The following is a 16,372-nucleotide window of genomic DNA, read 5'->3' on the forward strand; positions in this document are numbered from 1 at the left end:
GATTTTTCAAGACTGTTATCGTATATGTTGTCATGTTTGCCTCCAAGCAGAACAATTTCATTTTTGATTGTCATTTGATTACATGTTTTTAATTTTTTCTTTGCCGTGTAATCAAGTATAAGGGTCTAACCGTTTGTTTAGCAACATCTTGTAATCTCAACGTTCATTTTGATAAGGATATTTGCAATTTAGCAACAAAAAAAAAAATTACTCACACTGTTACCCACACTTCTCAATTCTTCATTACCTAAATGGCTGAGAAACGAAATACTAAAAGTCGGTGGTAGTGAGTCTCTCTCGGTTTAACATTTCGGTGTTGTTGCTGTTAGGTCAAGAACGTCACTCCCACCATTAGGGTCCAATAGCTTGGAGTCGTAAGGTTATCGGTCTAGACTCATTGCCACCAAATTAATAAGTGTTTTTGTGTCTAGCTAGAAACCCAATTCAGAAATTAAAGAGGTTACTTCAGATTGTAGAGTGGATTTACTCTCGTATGATTGAAAAAATTATTGTATGCTTGGTCAAATAGCGTTAGATTCATTTAAGTGATCTAGAATAATACTAGACAACTTCAATGTAAAAATCAAAATTTTTGTATTTTGATTTGATGAATCAAAATTGATGACGAGTTAAAAATGACAATTCAAACAAAAAAATTTAATATCGATTTAGGGTATTCTAAAATTGTAAAACAAAATGAATTATAGTATAGCACTATGCTTTACTGATTATAGGATATTAATGACCATGGACTTTAATCAAGTGTTAGTGAGTTTGCGTTTTAACTGTTACAAAAGTTGTCGGTATTTGTTTAAGCGTATAGAAGTGTGATTTTTCATAAAGTATTTTTACAGTTAGATAAAAACAAATTCAGCTAATAAACTAAAATATTATAATACGTCGTAAATGATTAATAACATTACAAACAATTAAGAAAATGTTAATACAAGCAAATGTTTGTTGTAAAATAAAAAAGGATTTTCATAAGAGAGTGATCATGTTAATAGGAAAAATGATCTATTTCAAACCCAACTTTTTGGGTTATTCCTATTCCATCATAAATTTTAGTATAATACTAATTCCATGAGGAACTTAATAAATTTTAAAATGTCTATAAGAAATTTTACAAACGTGCATATATACACATTAACTATAAAGGTGGTTAATTAGTCAATCGTTTACTCGGGAGATTAGATAGCTGACATGACATTTTCATTAAAATAACATCGTTTCATGAGTATCACAAAATTAAAATTTTGAGTCTTATAAATTTTGAACCTACATTTCGGCTATATCTTGGTATATAAAAAGCTTTTACTTATCCGTCAAGATGTATATTAAAAGTAGATTTTACTCGTCAAGATATGGTTCGAAGTTTGTAAGACTCAAATTTTTAATTTTGTAACATTTACTGAAAGACGTTGTTTTAACGAAAATATCATAACATCAAATTTTAATTTTGTAATATATACAGAACAACGCTATTTTGACGAAAATGTCATAATATCTATCTAGTCCGAATAAAACGGTTAACTAACCAGCGTTATAGTCAATGTATATATACACATTTATAAAAGTTCGTATAAAAGTTCTAAAATTTTGTTGAGTTTACGATGGATTTTTTTTTTTGTAAATTAAAAGGTTAAACCCGGATCTATTAAAGACACAGACCTAACTCCGGGTGGAGGTACAGCCCACGGATAAACTTTTTCCTGGACATTTAAATGAGCCGAAAGCAATAGCTCATATCCGTGTGGCTGGTGAGGTTTGAACCCAGATTCGCCGTATTTCAGTTTTTTAATTCCCTCAAACGCCACTAGACCACCATCGCCACCGGTTATAGTTAGATTTGAATTAGGTCATTTTTCCCACATTAATAACCTTGCTCCGGCGCCAAAGATCAGTGGGAAAGATTGGATTCTTTTGAGTAGAGATTAGGACATAAGTCATAACTAATCAAACCCCACAGATTACTAGACAATTTAATAACCAAAACAAAAGTGTTTGCAATGCTAAGTTCGAGAATCAACACAATGAGTGTATTTGAAGACACAAAGGACCCCACATGAATATATATTTTTACTTTATATCTCATTAATCTCCCAACTCTCGAGATTTCAAATGTCCATCATCCTCTCTTTCCTTTTATTTCACAAGGGATTAAAATAATTTTGTAAATATTAAAGGAACCAATACAGAAATAAATCAGTTAGCTCTATTTTCTGTCTTTTCTTCATTTATTAATTTTTCCTTTCCTTTCTTATTACAACAAAAATGTAATTATGGTCCCCCATAATATTCTCGTATAAAAGCTACAAGAGAGTTGGTAACTTCTCTGCTTAGCTGTTCTTGTCTAGCTGGGTTTTCTTTTTTTTCCCATTATTTTGTCTGGGGGAAAACGTCTTCAATTAGGTGTTGCAGATAAGTTTATTTAAGATTCTCAGTGGTTTTGGTCAAAGGGATCTCTTTTATTTACGCATCGGTCTGATTCTTTTGGGGGTTTAGGTTTTAATTGCTGGAAAGTTATTGTGAGCTTACTGAATGAAAGTGGAGAAAAGATTGAAGCTTAAGTGTTTGTTGAAATGTCTATGGAGTGAAATTGATCTGGGTGTTAAGGGATGGATCCAAAAGTCTCTTTCTTTCTGAGAAATTAACAGTTTTTTTTTTTGGGTTTGGTTGGCTCTACATAGGGGGGGTTTTTGAGTTTGGGGGAAGCTTAGCTGTTGTAGTTTCTTTGTCGAGTGAGGGGGTGAAGTATGGCTTGCATGAAGCTGGGATCCAAATCTGATGCTTTCCAGAGACAAGGCCAAGCTTGGTATATTCACCTTTTATCTCTTTCTGTTTTTTTTTTAATTCTTCTTGATTTTCTCCTTCTAATGGCTCAGCCTTTGACTGAATTTGAGACCTTTGGTCTCTGCATTATTCCTTTGTCTGACTTTGTCTTCTTCATTTCTTTTGCTATTTGCAGGTTTTGCACAACTGGACTTCCAAGTGATATTGTCGTTGAAGTTGGAGAGATGTCTTTCCATCTCCACAAGGTAAATTTGATTTATCTTTAACAAAGACAACATTCTCTTCTTGTAATAGTAATTTGATTATCTTAAACAAAGACAAACACTTTCTTCCTTGTAATAGTGTTAAGTTGCCTTTATCAGTAATGAATATATTCTTCTAGAATGTTATGCTCTTCTTTGGCACTGAAGAAATCTTTACCGCTTATGTCTCAGACATGTGTTTGGTTTGCATTTTCCTTTTCCACACTGTCTTGTATGGAACTTTGTAGTTGAAACTGTTGTTCACAAGTTGCATCTGTCCTCGCTTATTTGCTGAAAGAACTCTCTTCTTTTGCTTCCTACCAAATCTCATTCCGTATCTGTAGCCTTGATGTTGTATGTTACTTGCAGTTTTCTTATAGCTTTTTGATTCTACGCTATGTGCAGTTTCCTTTACTCTCTAGAAGTGGAGTCATGGAAAGAAGAATTGCAGAAGCATCCAAAGAAGGCGATGATAACTGTCTCATCAAGATCTCTGATCTCCCCGGCGGAGACAAAACGTTTGAGCTAGTCGCCAAGTTCTGCTACGGTGTGAAGCTCGAGCTCACCGCTTCCAACGTTGTATACCTCAGATGCGCCGCTGAGCATCTCGATATGACGGAAGAGTACGGAGAAGGAAACCTAGTCTCTCAAACCGAAACTTTTCTCAACCAAGTGGTCCTCAAAAGCTGGAAAGACTCGATAAAAGCGCTTCAAAGCTGCGACGAGGTCCTCGAGTACGCTGATGAGTTGAACATTACCAAGAAATGCATCGAGTCACTAGCCGTGAGAGCATCCACAGACCCGAACTTGTTTGGATGGCCAGTTGTGGAGCACGGTGGGCCCATGCAGAGTCCAGGTGGCAGCGTTCTATGGAACGGGATAAGCACAGGGGCAAGACCTAAACACACTAGCTCAGACTGGTGGTACGAGGATGCCTCGATGCTTAGCTTTCCTCTTTTCAAGAGACTCATCACAGCCATGGACTCCAGAGGCATAAGAGAAGACATCATTGCAGGTTCTTTAACCTACTACACAAGAAAACACTTGCCTGGCTTAAAACGCAGACGCGGTGGAGGACCTGAAGCCAGCGGTCGTTTCACCACGCCTCTGAGCTCGGGGAGTGTTCTCTCCGAAGAAGAGCAGAAGCACTTGCTCGAAGAGACCGAGGAGCTTCTCCGCATGCAAAAAGGTTTGGTCCCGACCAAGTTTTTCGCCGACATGCTTAGAATCGCCAAGATTCTGAAAGCCAGTCCGAGCTGCGTAGCCAATTTGGAGAAGAGGATAGGGATGCAGCTCGACCAGGCGGCGTTGGAGGATCTTGTGATGCCTAGCTTTTCTCACACGATGGAGACTCTATACGACGTTGACTCTGTGCAGAGGATCTTGGACCATTTTCTTAGTACGGATCAGATTATGCCTGCTGACGTTGGCTCTCCTTGCTCTTCGGTAGATGATGGGAATGTAATGGGATCACCACAGTTAATAACGCCAATGACAGCGGTTGCAAAGCTGATCGATGGGTATCTTGCTGAAGTTGCTCCTGATGTTAATCTCAAGCTTCCTAAGTTCCAAGCTTTAGCTGCTTCTGTTCCTGAGTACGCTAGACTCTTAGATGATGGACTCTATCGCGCAATAGACATTTACTTGAAGGTAAGAACACATCAATCTTGGTGTTTCTTTAACGCAGAGATATTTAAGTTTACTTTCTTTTGATGATTTGGCAGCATCATCCGTGGTTAGCGGAGACCGAAAGAGAGAATCTTTGCAGGTTGTTAGATTGCCAGAAGCTCTCTTTAGAAGCTTGCACACACGCGGCGCAGAACGAGAGGTTACCTCTAAGAATAATCGTCCAAGTCCTCTTCTTTGAGCAGCTTCAGCTCAGGACCTCTGTAGCTGGGTGTTTCCTGGTTTCAGACAACCTTGATGGCGGATCAAGACAGTTAAGAAGCGGTGGATTTGCAGGAGGATCAACCGAAGGAGGAGGAGGAGGATGGGCAACTGCGGTAAGAGAGAATCAAGTCTTGAAAGTTGGAATGGACAGTATGAGAATGAGGGTTTGTGAGTTGGAGAAAGAGTGTTCCAATATGAGACAGGAGATTGAGAAGCTTGGTAAGACGACAAAAGGTGGTGGTGGTGGTGGTGGTTCGGGAAGCGGTAGCAAAACATGGTTTGGTATAAAGCTGAAGTCGCATCAAATGTGCAGTGCGCAAGAAGGATCTGTGTCAAAGTCAAACAGCGAGAATGTGAAGATAGAGAAGCTTAAGGATGTGAAAGAACGTCGTGGGAAGCATAAGAAAGCTTCGAGCATTAGTTCTGAGAGGTGATAATAATAATGGTGAAATTTCCACGGTTGAAAATGTCAAGCTTTACCGTCTTTGAGATTGTGTTTAGCTTTTAGCCTTTTAAGGTTAAAAGAAAAAAAAAAGAGCTTCCCACTGTTGTAATGTGTGCATTGTAGTCAAGTTGTGCCCTCTTTTATGGTTTTTAACTGTCTCAATTGTCTGAATCTTTGACGAGCAACTACTTTCTTTGTCATTGTTTATTTTTACGAGAAGAAGATTCAGGTTGAATCTCTGGTCACAAAAGATGTTTAGCGTATTCTGTTCCACTCTACAGTTCAGACGCTGGTTCATCTTTACATCCATTCAGTTACTCGTTCCCACATCTCTAACCGCATGTATATGACAGATTTACAGAGATCATTGGTTAGAGTTAAACTGAACCGGTGATTTTGATGGTTTAGTGAAACCAGCTGCTATAAAATTTTAACCGGTAATTCAGATGGTTTAGTTAACTACACTTTTTGTGTGTGTGTTCCTTGTTCTATCTCCAAGCAAGCACTACCCCTCCCTCCCGCAATTGAAGGTTCTCTTCATCCCCAATCTCCTCCCTCTCAGATCGGAGCTTTTACGAATTTGAGCGATTTACAGATTCTAGGGTTCGGAGTACTTGTTTCCGATCGATTCTTCTTCTTCTTCTTTCATTTCTCTGGGGAGAAATTTCCCCTTGCCTTGTTAGGGTTTCGAAGATCGGAATCTCTGTGGAGGAGGCGAGAGAGCAATTCGACGTTTTCTTGAGCTGGAAAGATGTTCTGGCGAATGGCGGGATTGTCTACGGCTTCTGCCGTGAGTTTTTCTTCTCCCTTTTTCTCTCTTTTACGGCGGCCATGTGTGTGTGTGTGTGTACATATACAATTTGTGGAATGAGTTTTCGCTGGTTGTTCCCATCCTGGACGCGTTTCTTCTTGGTGGATTTTTAGCGCATAGGGTTTGTAGGGATTTTGGGGGTTTCGTTCCTGGGGATATTGGTAGCTTCCTCTGTTTCTAACTGTCTTCTTGGCTTATAAGTAACTAACTGTCTTCGTTGATGATATCTGAGCTTTATCTCTCTACCATGTTGTTGAAAGTATTAAATTGTTTCTGAGTTTGCTTTCTCTTAAGACTACTTTGTCCAATGGAGGTGAGATATAGAGAGAGAAGAGAATACTTTATGTAATTAGAGATTACTTGTATATGCTGGATCATCGAATGGAATCCTCCCCAATAGATTCGTCAGATTGTTTAATGATAGCCCATAACCATCAAAAGGACACCAAATTTATCTATGCAATCGATATTTCCTTGTTTTGGTGTTTCCATTGGGATATAATTATTGCGACAGTATCATCCTTCACTGTTTTGCTTGCCAGCTAGCTATTCATATTCTTATCTGCTTTCTTAATTACGTATTTTTTTCTTCTTTACGTTTTGCAGGTTGAAGCAATTTTGGACAAAAATGATTTCACACTAGAAGAACTTCTTGACGAGGATGAAATCATTCAAGAATGCAAAGCTCTCAATGGACGACTCTTAAACTTGTATGTCTCACATTTTTTCTTGCTTTTTATGCTTCATTGCCTTCCTTAGAGAGGATAAGAATGTGCATTAGTTGGAGGTGCCAATCCATTGCCTTTGGGTGTTCAATGTACTACCTGGATAGGATATAACTTTTATGATATCCACCTTGAAAGCTTGGCTATATAAACGGTTGTGGTTTTTTTTTTTAACATCTTTTATACAACCAGTATAGTATTTCGAATTTTACATTATTTACGACATGCTAGTATTTTGCTTCACATACAATATCTTTGTGATCAGGGTGGGCAAAATAATTGGTTCTTCAAACCTCCTGTCGTTTACTCTATTCTCTTTTCACTGGCAATGCCGTTCGTTCTTGACTATTGGATTCCTTTTATTTCAGCTTGAGAGAAAGAGTGCAAGTGGAACAACTGATTAGGTACATAATAGAGGACCCTCTCGAAGATGTGGAACAGAAGCGAACATTCAAGTAAATGTTTTGGAAAATGTTTGCTGACTGTTTTGATGAATAAACTATTTGATATTTTTTTCTAAATGTATTCCAGGTTTCCTTTTATTGCCTGTGAAATTTTCACATGTGAGATTGAAATGATACTGAAAACACTAGTTGAGGATGAGGAGGTAGATATTGAATTTGTTGGATTCTCCTATATTTATGCTTTGTAAAATGGATTTTAGGGTTTCTTACCTCTCGTGATGTCTTCCTTTAATTTTGCAGTTGATGTTATTGCTGTTTTCGTTTCTGGAAGCCAAAGAATCCCATAATTCATTGCTTGCCGGATACTTCAGCAAGGTATTTAGCATTCTGACAATTTTCAATTATCAGAAAATTCACGGAAAGCTTTCCATGCACTTACATCGGCTCTATATAGTTTTCTTCTACGTTCCCTCTCTTATATCTTCTATTACTAGGTTGTCATTTGTCTGCTTGTTCGGAAAACGATCCCTTTCATGCAATTCATAAAAGTAAGTTCGTTTTGTTTCCTTGGTTAGGATATTTATTTAATTTAACTCTGTTTATATTTTGATTACTGGTACGCAAGCTAACAATGCTTTAACATCATTTGACCATCTGGAGTTCATAGAAACTACTCATTTATGATTAACCTTGACTTTCTCGTGCTACCAGGATCATCAAGAAATACTAAAGCAGCTTGTTGATTTGATTGGTATAACATCTATAATGGAGGTTGGTCGGCACTTCTATTTGTGTTTTAGGAACTCTGATTTCGGTGTTACTTTTGTTAAACATCTACGTGAGAACATACTGAATAGTTGGAAAAAGATGTTATGCTTTCCTCACCTTCAGAGTACCTGTGATTCTGTTTATGACAACAATAGTACTAGACCCAGTCTTGACGATGAGAATAATGGCAATACTGCTAATATTGCTCTTGTCATTGTCATGGTGATATGTATAAATATTATTGTCACACCAGTGACTTCTTCAATTATTATTATCTGTCAACAGTGAAGGTTGTACGTATAGGAGGTATCCACAGGTTGAAGATTATTAGATATATGTAAAATGCTACTTTCTAGACTCTAACTTATTGCTGGTGCTCAGGTTTTAAAACGTCTGATCGGTACTGATGAACACCTATATTCAAACTACACAAGTGCAATGCAGTGGGTAGAAGATACAGATGTTTTAGAGATGATTGTAGACAAGTTTGGCTCCTCGGTAAGTTCCATTCAGTACATAGCTTACTTTTCTTTTAATATGGGCTAGTCTTATGACTTTCCTCCTTTATTTTAGATTTATTTTATCTTCTCAGGCAATGTTATTTACTAATACCTTGGAGAGTTTTTGTTATATTTTGTAGGATTCTCCCGAGGTACATGCCAACGCAGCTGAAATTCTTTGTACTGTAGCAAGATACGCACCCCCGGGGCTTGCAACAAAACTTTCCAGCCCCAGGTAGACTTTTCTCGGCTTTGGCTATTGTTTTTATGTAGTCGCTGATGCTTTTGAAATCTCTATTTATTGACATTGTTTTGATTCCTGTTTAATTTTATGCAGCTGCACTGGAAGGTTATTGAAACATACTTTAGAAGATTCACGGCCTAAATCTGTTCTGGTTAATTCATTAGCTGTATGCATATCTCTACTGGATCCTAAGAGGTTTACATTGGGGACTTATCATATGTATGGTCGTCAACTAACCCATGAAAGCCTGGCAACTAGTCCCGAGACAGTGGAGGGAATGCTTGGAAGCCTAGGTGATCATATACGAGATGTTTATTAGATTTCATATGTAGTTGCTCTTATGTGTTGACTTCTTAAATGCTTTTTCTGTGTTGTGAGGGATATGGCTAGGTTGGGAAGAAAGAGTACTGGGTTCTTTTAGTGGTTATTTTTCCTGATGTAAAGAGACTAGATGTGCAAGACTATCAATTATAGTATTTTTCTTTCACAAGTTTATAGGTCTTTTTCTGTGTTATTTGTTGTTCGTAATGTTAGTTAGTCTCTTGGCTGCTTTAATAACTGTGTACTCTTCGACTATGCAGGTGATTTACTCATGCTTTTGAATGTATCATCTGCTGAGGGTGTTTTGTTAACAACCTATGGCAAGTTGCAACCACCTCTTGGGAAACACAGACTAAAGGTACTTTGCTGTTCTCATTTCTATGAATTGTTATCTAATAATAATGAATCTTTTCACGGTTATGGTTATAGTTTCAAATTTCTGAACTACATTCGTTCAACAGATGGAAATTTGACTTCTGTTTCTTTTTTCTAGATTGTAGAGTTTATTTCAGTCTTACTTACAGTCGCTAGTGAAGCAGCGGAAAAGGAAGTAATTCGACTTGGAGTGGTGAAAAGAGTGTTGGACTTGTTCTTCGAGTAAGTGGGAAATTATATTTCTCAGTTGATGTAGGCATGCTAAATAGTGGTGCATTTTTTTCAGGTATCCCTACAACAATTTTTTACATCACCATGTGGAGAATGTAATTCTCTCATGTTTGGAGAGCAAAAACTCTCAACTTCTTGACCATCTTCTCAGCGAGTGCAATCTTGTTGGGAGTATACTAGAGGCGGAGAAAAACTCCATATTAAGTGATACTGATTCTGATAAGGTGAAGCTACTTAATTGCTAAGGTCTGGGGTTGGCATCATTATCTATTAACTTGGTTAAAATGTAATGTCTCAGCTTCATCCTACAGTCCCTGCAGAGAATAGAAAGCCACTCAGGATTGGAAGCATTGGTCATTTGACTCGTATCTCGAATAAACTTCTGCAGCTAGCTAATAGCAATGTTGAAATTCAGTCACATTTGCAGGTATGCCAAACTTCTATCTGATACTTTATTTTTTAGATTGCCACACATTCATGTGCATATGCATGTATGAAGTGCAAAAGGTTTGTTTATTGGACTTGACAATATGCAGTTTGAGTAAATATAATTGCTATACTTAGTTTTCTGAGTTATTTATGAGTATGATATTTCTGTACATTGGCTGTATATTTCTTTATAGAAGATCCGAGGTCAAAAACAAACCTCTGTTTGGTTTCTCCCAAGCATATTTTCTTGATGGCTTGTTTGCATGTGAAATGTTGAGAGTATCAACCTCTTCATATCGTGTTCAAGATTTCGTTCTTTACGTTTATCTTACCAGGCAAATAGCGATTGGGTGGACTGGCAGACGGATGTCCTGTCAAAGCGTAATACGTTGGAAAATGTTTACTCTTGGGCCTGCGGGTATGTATTTTTCTCTCTAATAGCGAGTTTTGCTAGACTTAAAGAAACCTGATGAAAATAGACTTCTGTTTTTAGAGATTATGACCAAAAGCAGAGGTTATGCTTGAAACTGTATTTTTGTTATTTAAATTTGTCACACGTGTAATCTGCTTTAACAGCAATCAAGATATATGGTAAGTTAAAATGTGATTGCACATTTCCAGTAGATGGCAATAAGAGCTTTGCAGCCTTTGCTTTTGGTTTTTAGGGGGTGGTAAATGTTACATGAGAGGTTCGTGTAGTATCGACAATTCCTTTTACTGATATTCTCTGTCTTAGCAGGAGGCCAACTTCACTCCTTGATCGTAATAGAGATAGCGATGATGATGATTACCATGATAGAGACTATGATGTGGCAGCCCTAGCAAACAACTTGAGCCAGGCCTTTAAATATGGCATTTACAGCAACGATGACATGGATGAGGTGGTGTTCTCCAGTTTCCTTGTCATAGCCCGCTACTTTGTGATCCTTTTTTATTTATTTATGATTATCATAGATTTAAGCCACATCCTTTAGTTATTCTTGGAAGATCGATTTTTGAGATAAAGGAGAAATCCGATTCACGAATTTTGCAGGAAATCATCTTTTTCTTGGTTGTTGAATTGTTGGTCTTTAATCCTGTTATAGTTCTGGAAATATGATACATAGTGAAATGTGATGCTTGAATAAACTTTTGGTGATGTTTTGGACCGCTGGGATTGATGTAGTAACCTATATTAATTTGGTGGATAGTCAAACCATCACTGCTTTCTCCAATCATTCTATACTTGGTTAACATATGGATAGTTAGCATGCGGTTTTCTTACTTTCTACTCTTCCCCAGTTTTAGGCCGGATGTAGCTTGGCTTAGTCGGTTTACCTGAGCAACTATTTTTCTGTTATAGCTTTTGATTGTTGTTGCATTCTTTTCCTGAAACTGTAAGATTTTACATGCTATAAACATTTGTTCTGTTATTAACATTTTTCATTTATCCCCTGCAGGCCCAAGGCTCTATGGAACGGGATGATGAGGTATCATTTGTCTTTTCCTAATCTTTAAAAACTGAAACTTGAATTTCTGAAATATTTGTTCTATGACGCTAAACAGATCTTATCTCCTTTTGTGAGAAGATTCCGTTTGTGGAACAAATTTTAATATATTACATTAGTCTCCTTTCTGTGTTATTGCGGCTCTTGTGTCTGTTCGTCTAACCAATCAATATGAAAGCTTTAGTGGATTATTGTAGACCATGAAAGCCTCTTATGTAGTCTATGTTGCAGGATGTCTACTTTGATGATGAATCTGCAGAAGTGGTCATATCTTCCTTGCGCCTTGGAGATGATGAGGAGAGGTAATGGGGGGTTCTGACTTTTCTTTTCTTGTAGAAATCAAATCTGTTCTCTTCATCCTCTCGTCGTATGGTTGATGTAAAGTGCTGTCTTTGTAGCGGTTCCCTCTTCACAAATTCAAACTGGTTTGCTTTCGATGATGAAAAAGCTGCGAATGAACGCTCAGTGAACTCAATCGCTTCCCCTTCACCCGATGGTGATGAGGATGATGTCGTCATAGGTGAAGCCGATGAATTCAGCGACGCTGCAGCTTCTTCCGAGGCTGTTGATATGGAAACAGAAGACTCTACATCGAAGAATCCTACTGAAAACCCGAGTGAACAAGAAGCTGAAAAATCACCTGCTTGGGTTGAATGGAGAGAGACCTCCGAGTCTACTGCGCCTTCTTCAAACCCCGACGAAGCCACCATATTGCCCAATGGTGTGGTTCAAACAGAGAAAGAGGATACTGGTGATGATACCGAAAAGAAAAGTGCAGAGGAGAATCCACCACCAGATGCATGTGGCGATGAAACCACAGAGAAGTCACCAGATGCAGCAAGTTGCGAGGCTGAAATAGCTGAGAAGTTGAAAGAATCGAGTTGTGATGCATCAGAACAAGCTGTTGAATCGCATGAGAAGAATGCTCAGAGCTCTGAACCTGCAATCCCGCAGGAGACAGAGAAAAGCCAGGAAGCAGATGTAGATGCCAAAGAAACTAAAGAAGCTGCTTTAGAGGAGCCAAAGAAGGTAGTGTGAGCTTTACTTCAAAATGGGGTTCACTTCTTAACTAGTAAATCAAATTTCTGCTGGTTCTTTGGTTTTATATAGTTTGGTTTTTGTCTGGTACGGATACGAGTTAATTACTATTCTTTTTTTTGTTCTCGTTTTCATTTGTATCATCCCCAAGTCCAGTCCCAACATTATTGTCGACCAAGAGCTACAGTTGGCTTATCATTTTTTTCTAGTTGAAGTTTTCTTTCTTTTACCTCATCAACATTCATCAATTAGTATGTTATGAAAGTTGTTGCCCATGAGCCGCAAATATGACTTTGGTCGAGTGCTTTCTTATGAAACAGAAGAATCATGGACCCAATATAAACAATGAAACCGCCATAGAGAAGCACTCGACAACAAAGTGGAATAGCAAGTGCATCTACTTTGTGTAATACTAAGATGTTGAAAATGCCTACTGGAACCAAACCCAAAGGATCTGAAAATGCATACTGAAGCCAAACCTAAAAATATCTAGATCCGAAACCGAACTGAACTGAAAATATAAGTATCTATTGGGTTCAAAATTTTTCTACTCGAAAAAAGTAAAACCAAAAAAAAAACCGAACCGAAAAGAATCAATGGAATATACCTAATCCGATAAGAACTAATTAACATCTAACTTAAAAACATAAATATCCAAAATTAGCTTTTTGTTTGAACTTTTATATTTTATTTTATGATTTAGTTGAAATATATTTTTGTAACAGTTTTTATTTTTATTATATTTTAAGTAATATGAAATTTTTAAAAGTTATATTTAGAGTTCAAAGATATTTTATTTTTATTATTAATTATTTATTTTGTAAAATTTTAGATATATTTTGAATAAATTTGAGAGATTTTGGATATTTTTAACTTTTTTAGATTTTAAGTACTTTAACCCGACCTAGATACAAAAATTACAGATATTTTATAGGTATTTTAATTATATATCTGAACTGACCTCGGTCTGAAAAGAACCGACCTAAACCTGAACCAAAAATTTAGAAGTACAGTAGAACCTCTATAAATTAATAATGTTGGGACTTTAAAATTTTATTAATTTATAGAGATATTAATTTACAAAAGTTTTCTTTTTAGATTTTTTTCTATTTTTGTTTATAAAATAAAAAAATATTTGATTTTACCATATATACATTATTTAAATTTTATAAATTTGACTTTCATATTATTTTATTATCTTGTTTGGTGTATATTTTTATATTATTTATAATTGTTATGTGATTTTCGATATAATTTTACTAAATATTATCAAAATATATTGAAATATTAAGAGAAATAGATATATTTTCATTGTAAATATAAATTCAACAATATAATATTTAGTTTGTACTTATATAAAATATATATATTGATAGATTATTAATTTATGATTTTAATGGGACTATATATTTATATGGGAGTTTTAAAAATATTATTATCTTATTATTTTATCGATTTGTATCCTATTTTACACCGGTCCAAGTTGGGACCGACAAAATTTATTAATTTATAAAGATTATTAATTTATAGAGTATTAATTTATAGAGGTTCTACTGTATATATTCGATCCAAATGTGTAGGATCCAAAGAATAGGAACGCTATCTCAAGATAACGTGCTACTGGAATTTCTCATCTAAATTGATCTGAAACCTTCGCTCTGATTTTCAGTATCCACCATAATCTTGGAATATACATCACTTATAGAAACCATCGAATATTCACAGTTGTACTAGCAGTAATTATTTATGGAACGTCTCTTCTTGTATATGGAAAGATTTAACTAACGATGCCTTACAATATAAGTGTTAGGGTTTTCTTCTCCTTGTCTTCTTTTCACCAAAGCTTCCCTTCAATGTCCAACACAGACCAATCCGTCAGGGTACACTTCTTCTCGTCTCTCCATCTTTCTGTGTATCAATTTTTCAGTTGCTTATGATTCTCTGGTTTTTTCTTTTTGCAGGCCTGCGTACTAAAAGTCAATGTTAAGTGTTGTTCCGGTTGCCAAAACAGAGCAAAAGCAAAGCTACAGAGTCTCCCCGGTATATCAAAAAAAAATGGATATAACACTTCAACATAAGAGTTTATATTTTTTATACACTTTTTTCTGTTTCCTATACAGGCGTCAGCGCAGCGGAGTATAACGTACAAAATGGGCTCATGACAGTCACAGGCGACGTGGACCCTATGACTCTCGTTCATAAACTCGCGAGATCGAGAAAAAAAACAGAGCTTGTCTCAGTCAGTTACATGCCTGATAATGATCTCACCAGTGAAGATGAAGATGATGATGATGATGATGATGATGAGGACGAGGAAGACACTTCTTCTGATGACACTAGTTCAAATCATGATCCTAGACCCATGCAACGTGCATCCCAAGTAAGTATGAGGCCCACTATAAATAAGAAGAAGGAAGGGATGGTAAGAAAGTATCTTCTGTTAGGTTGTTTACGCAGCAAACCAAAGGTTGTTCAGCCTTTTCCATTGGCAAAGCGAATGTTCGGGTCAACAAGGTTCGGGGATGGCAATGCTTTAGCTAATGCTAGGCGACCTCCACCTCCGTTTCATCCACAATATCATCAGATGATGATGATGATGAACCCACAGTTTCAGATGAATGGAGCACCACCAATGCATATGATCCAGCAGCAGTCAGGTCCACCACAAAATACACCATATCATTTGACACTGGATCCAAATTTCAAAGCTATGTTCCCACAGATACAGCCACCGAAACCTGATCCGAAAATGCTGGTCAACAGTGGTTTACATTACTCCGGCAAGTGACTCCAACCGCTCTGAGTTATAAGCCCACCTAGGCTGCTACTTGATTGTGTCCTCCTTAAAACGTTATTTATTATACTAAGCAAACGAATCTTATTTTTTTTAGTGGACTTGTGGGTTCCTTTTGCCGATTGCAGGCACTGAACATTTGCCAAAAAGTGTTAGGCCAAACCTTTTAACGAAAAGAAGAGGATATAATTTATTTTAAATAAAATTCTGTATGCGTCTAATTGCTAGTAGACTCTCCTGTCTCAGGGTCTTGAGATTTCTTTGTTGTGGTATTTTCATATTAGCCCTCCAAAATCTTTCAAGCATCCCACGAAGTAACATAAGAAGAAACCCTGAATTGGAAGAATAGAAACGCCATTAGGCACAGTCAGGACCAGTTGGTTTCTGTTGAACCACTTTTCCATCTCAACAAGAGCAAGCCACAATATGAGAGAATAACTGTTTGGTTTTTTTTAGCTAGATTCATAAAACAGAGGGTACGTATCGTCGTAAACCTTCATGTTTGTTAGAAAATATAAAACAAGTCTACTCCACAATGAAGCTAACACCGTCACCAATAAAGTTAAAAAAAAACAAAGAGTAAAGGTGCATCCATTTACCATGTGTATGCCTTCTTGATTCTTGATTGTGACAATTGTTCTTGCATTAGGACACACAATGATTTAGAGCGGTCTGACAGAATTGTGGGTTAAAATGATAGCATTTGATGTGGTCTTTGCTTGATTTATCGGGGATTGAATGAATGTATGTGAGGGCACTTTGGAAAACTGTTGAGTTGATTAATGGCTGCCTTGGTGATTCTCTTAAACTACGTTGAGATGAAAAAGTCTTTGGCCTTTTTGACAAGATGTTGTTGCCTGTTGGTGGAGCCTATA

The 16,372-nt window shown here is 36.8% G+C and overlaps 3 protein-coding genes across 3 annotated transcripts; all 3 read left to right on the forward strand.

Annotated features, from left to right (window-relative positions):
• The first annotated feature begins 2,297 nt into the window (after nt 1-2,297).
• LOC108810790 (BTB/POZ domain-containing protein At1g30440) lies at nt 2,298-5,633 on the forward strand. Its single transcript, XM_018582875.2, has 4 exons — nt 2,298-2,815; nt 2,969-3,038; nt 3,441-4,685; nt 4,760-5,633. The coding sequence occupies exons 1-4, from the start codon at nt 2,757-2,759 to the stop codon at nt 5,357-5,359; spliced, it is 1,974 nt and encodes a 657-aa protein (XP_018438377.1). The 5' UTR covers nt 2,298-2,756; the 3' UTR covers nt 5,360-5,633.
• Nucleotides 5,634-5,846: 213 nt separating this feature from the next.
• LOC108859488 (uncharacterized) lies at nt 5,847-12,937 on the forward strand. Its single transcript, XM_018633396.2, has 19 exons — nt 5,847-6,160; nt 6,788-6,891; nt 7,275-7,361; nt 7,438-7,513; nt 7,611-7,685; nt 7,805-7,858; nt 8,022-8,081; nt 8,460-8,576; nt 8,719-8,813; nt 8,916-9,115; nt 9,404-9,501; nt 9,637-9,740; nt 9,805-9,973; nt 10,048-10,176; nt 10,514-10,596; nt 10,918-11,059; nt 11,618-11,647; nt 11,897-11,967; nt 12,064-12,937. Exons 1-19 carry the CDS (start codon nt 6,122-6,124, stop codon nt 12,701-12,703), a joined length of 2,373 nt encoding a protein of 790 aa, XP_018488898.2. The 5' UTR covers nt 5,847-6,121; the 3' UTR covers nt 12,704-12,937.
• A 1,553-nt stretch (nt 12,938-14,490) lies between these two features.
• On the forward strand, nt 14,491-15,638 carry LOC108845980 (uncharacterized). The gene is made up of 3 exons (XM_018619186.2): nt 14,491-14,583; nt 14,665-14,743; nt 14,824-15,638. Exons 1-3 carry the CDS (start codon nt 14,491-14,493, stop codon nt 15,489-15,491), a joined length of 840 nt encoding a protein of 279 aa, XP_018474688.2. The 3' UTR covers nt 15,492-15,638.
• The last annotated feature ends 734 nt before the right edge of the window (nt 15,639-16,372 follow it).

This window comes from Raphanus sativus, chromosome 1, assembly GCF_000801105.2.
Source record: "Raphanus sativus cultivar WK10039 chromosome 1, ASM80110v3, whole genome shotgun sequence".
In the NCBI taxonomy this organism is placed as follows: domain Eukaryota; kingdom Viridiplantae; phylum Streptophyta; class Magnoliopsida; order Brassicales; family Brassicaceae; genus Raphanus; species Raphanus sativus.

Bases quoted from the DNA above. Each gene is read 5' to 3' on its own strand.
- LOC108859488 (XM_018633396.2), top strand. From the start codon at position 6,122: ATGTTCTGGCGAATGGCGGGATTGTCTACGGCTTCTGCC. The intron at 8,814-8,915 runs GTAGACTTTTCT...AATTTTATGCAG, and splicing joins ACAAAACTTTCCAGCCCCAG to CTGCACTGGAAGGTTATTGA. The intron at 11,648-11,896 runs GTATCATTTGTC...TCTATGTTGCAG, and splicing joins CTATGGAACGGGATGATGAG to GATGTCTACTTTGATGATGA.
- LOC108845980 (XM_018619186.2), top strand. From the start codon at position 14,491: ATGCCTTACAATATAAGTGTTAGGGTTTTCTTCTCCTTGTCTTCTTTT. The intron at 14,584-14,664 runs GTACACTTCTTC...TTCTTTTTGCAG, and splicing joins ACACAGACCAATCCGTCAGG to GCCTGCGTACTAAAAGTCAA. The intron at 14,744-14,823 runs GTATATCAAAAA...TTTCCTATACAG, and splicing joins AAAGCTACAGAGTCTCCCCG to GCGTCAGCGCAGCGGAGTAT.
- LOC108810790 (XM_018582875.2), top strand. From the start codon at position 2,757: ATGGCTTGCATGAAGCTGGGATCCAAATCTGATGCTTTCCAGAGACAA. The intron at 2,816-2,968 runs GTATATTCACCT...TGCTATTTGCAG, and splicing joins CAGAGACAAGGCCAAGCTTG to GTTTTGCACAACTGGACTTC. The intron at 3,039-3,440 runs GTAAATTTGATT...CGCTATGTGCAG, and splicing joins TGTCTTTCCATCTCCACAAG to TTTCCTTTACTCTCTAGAAG.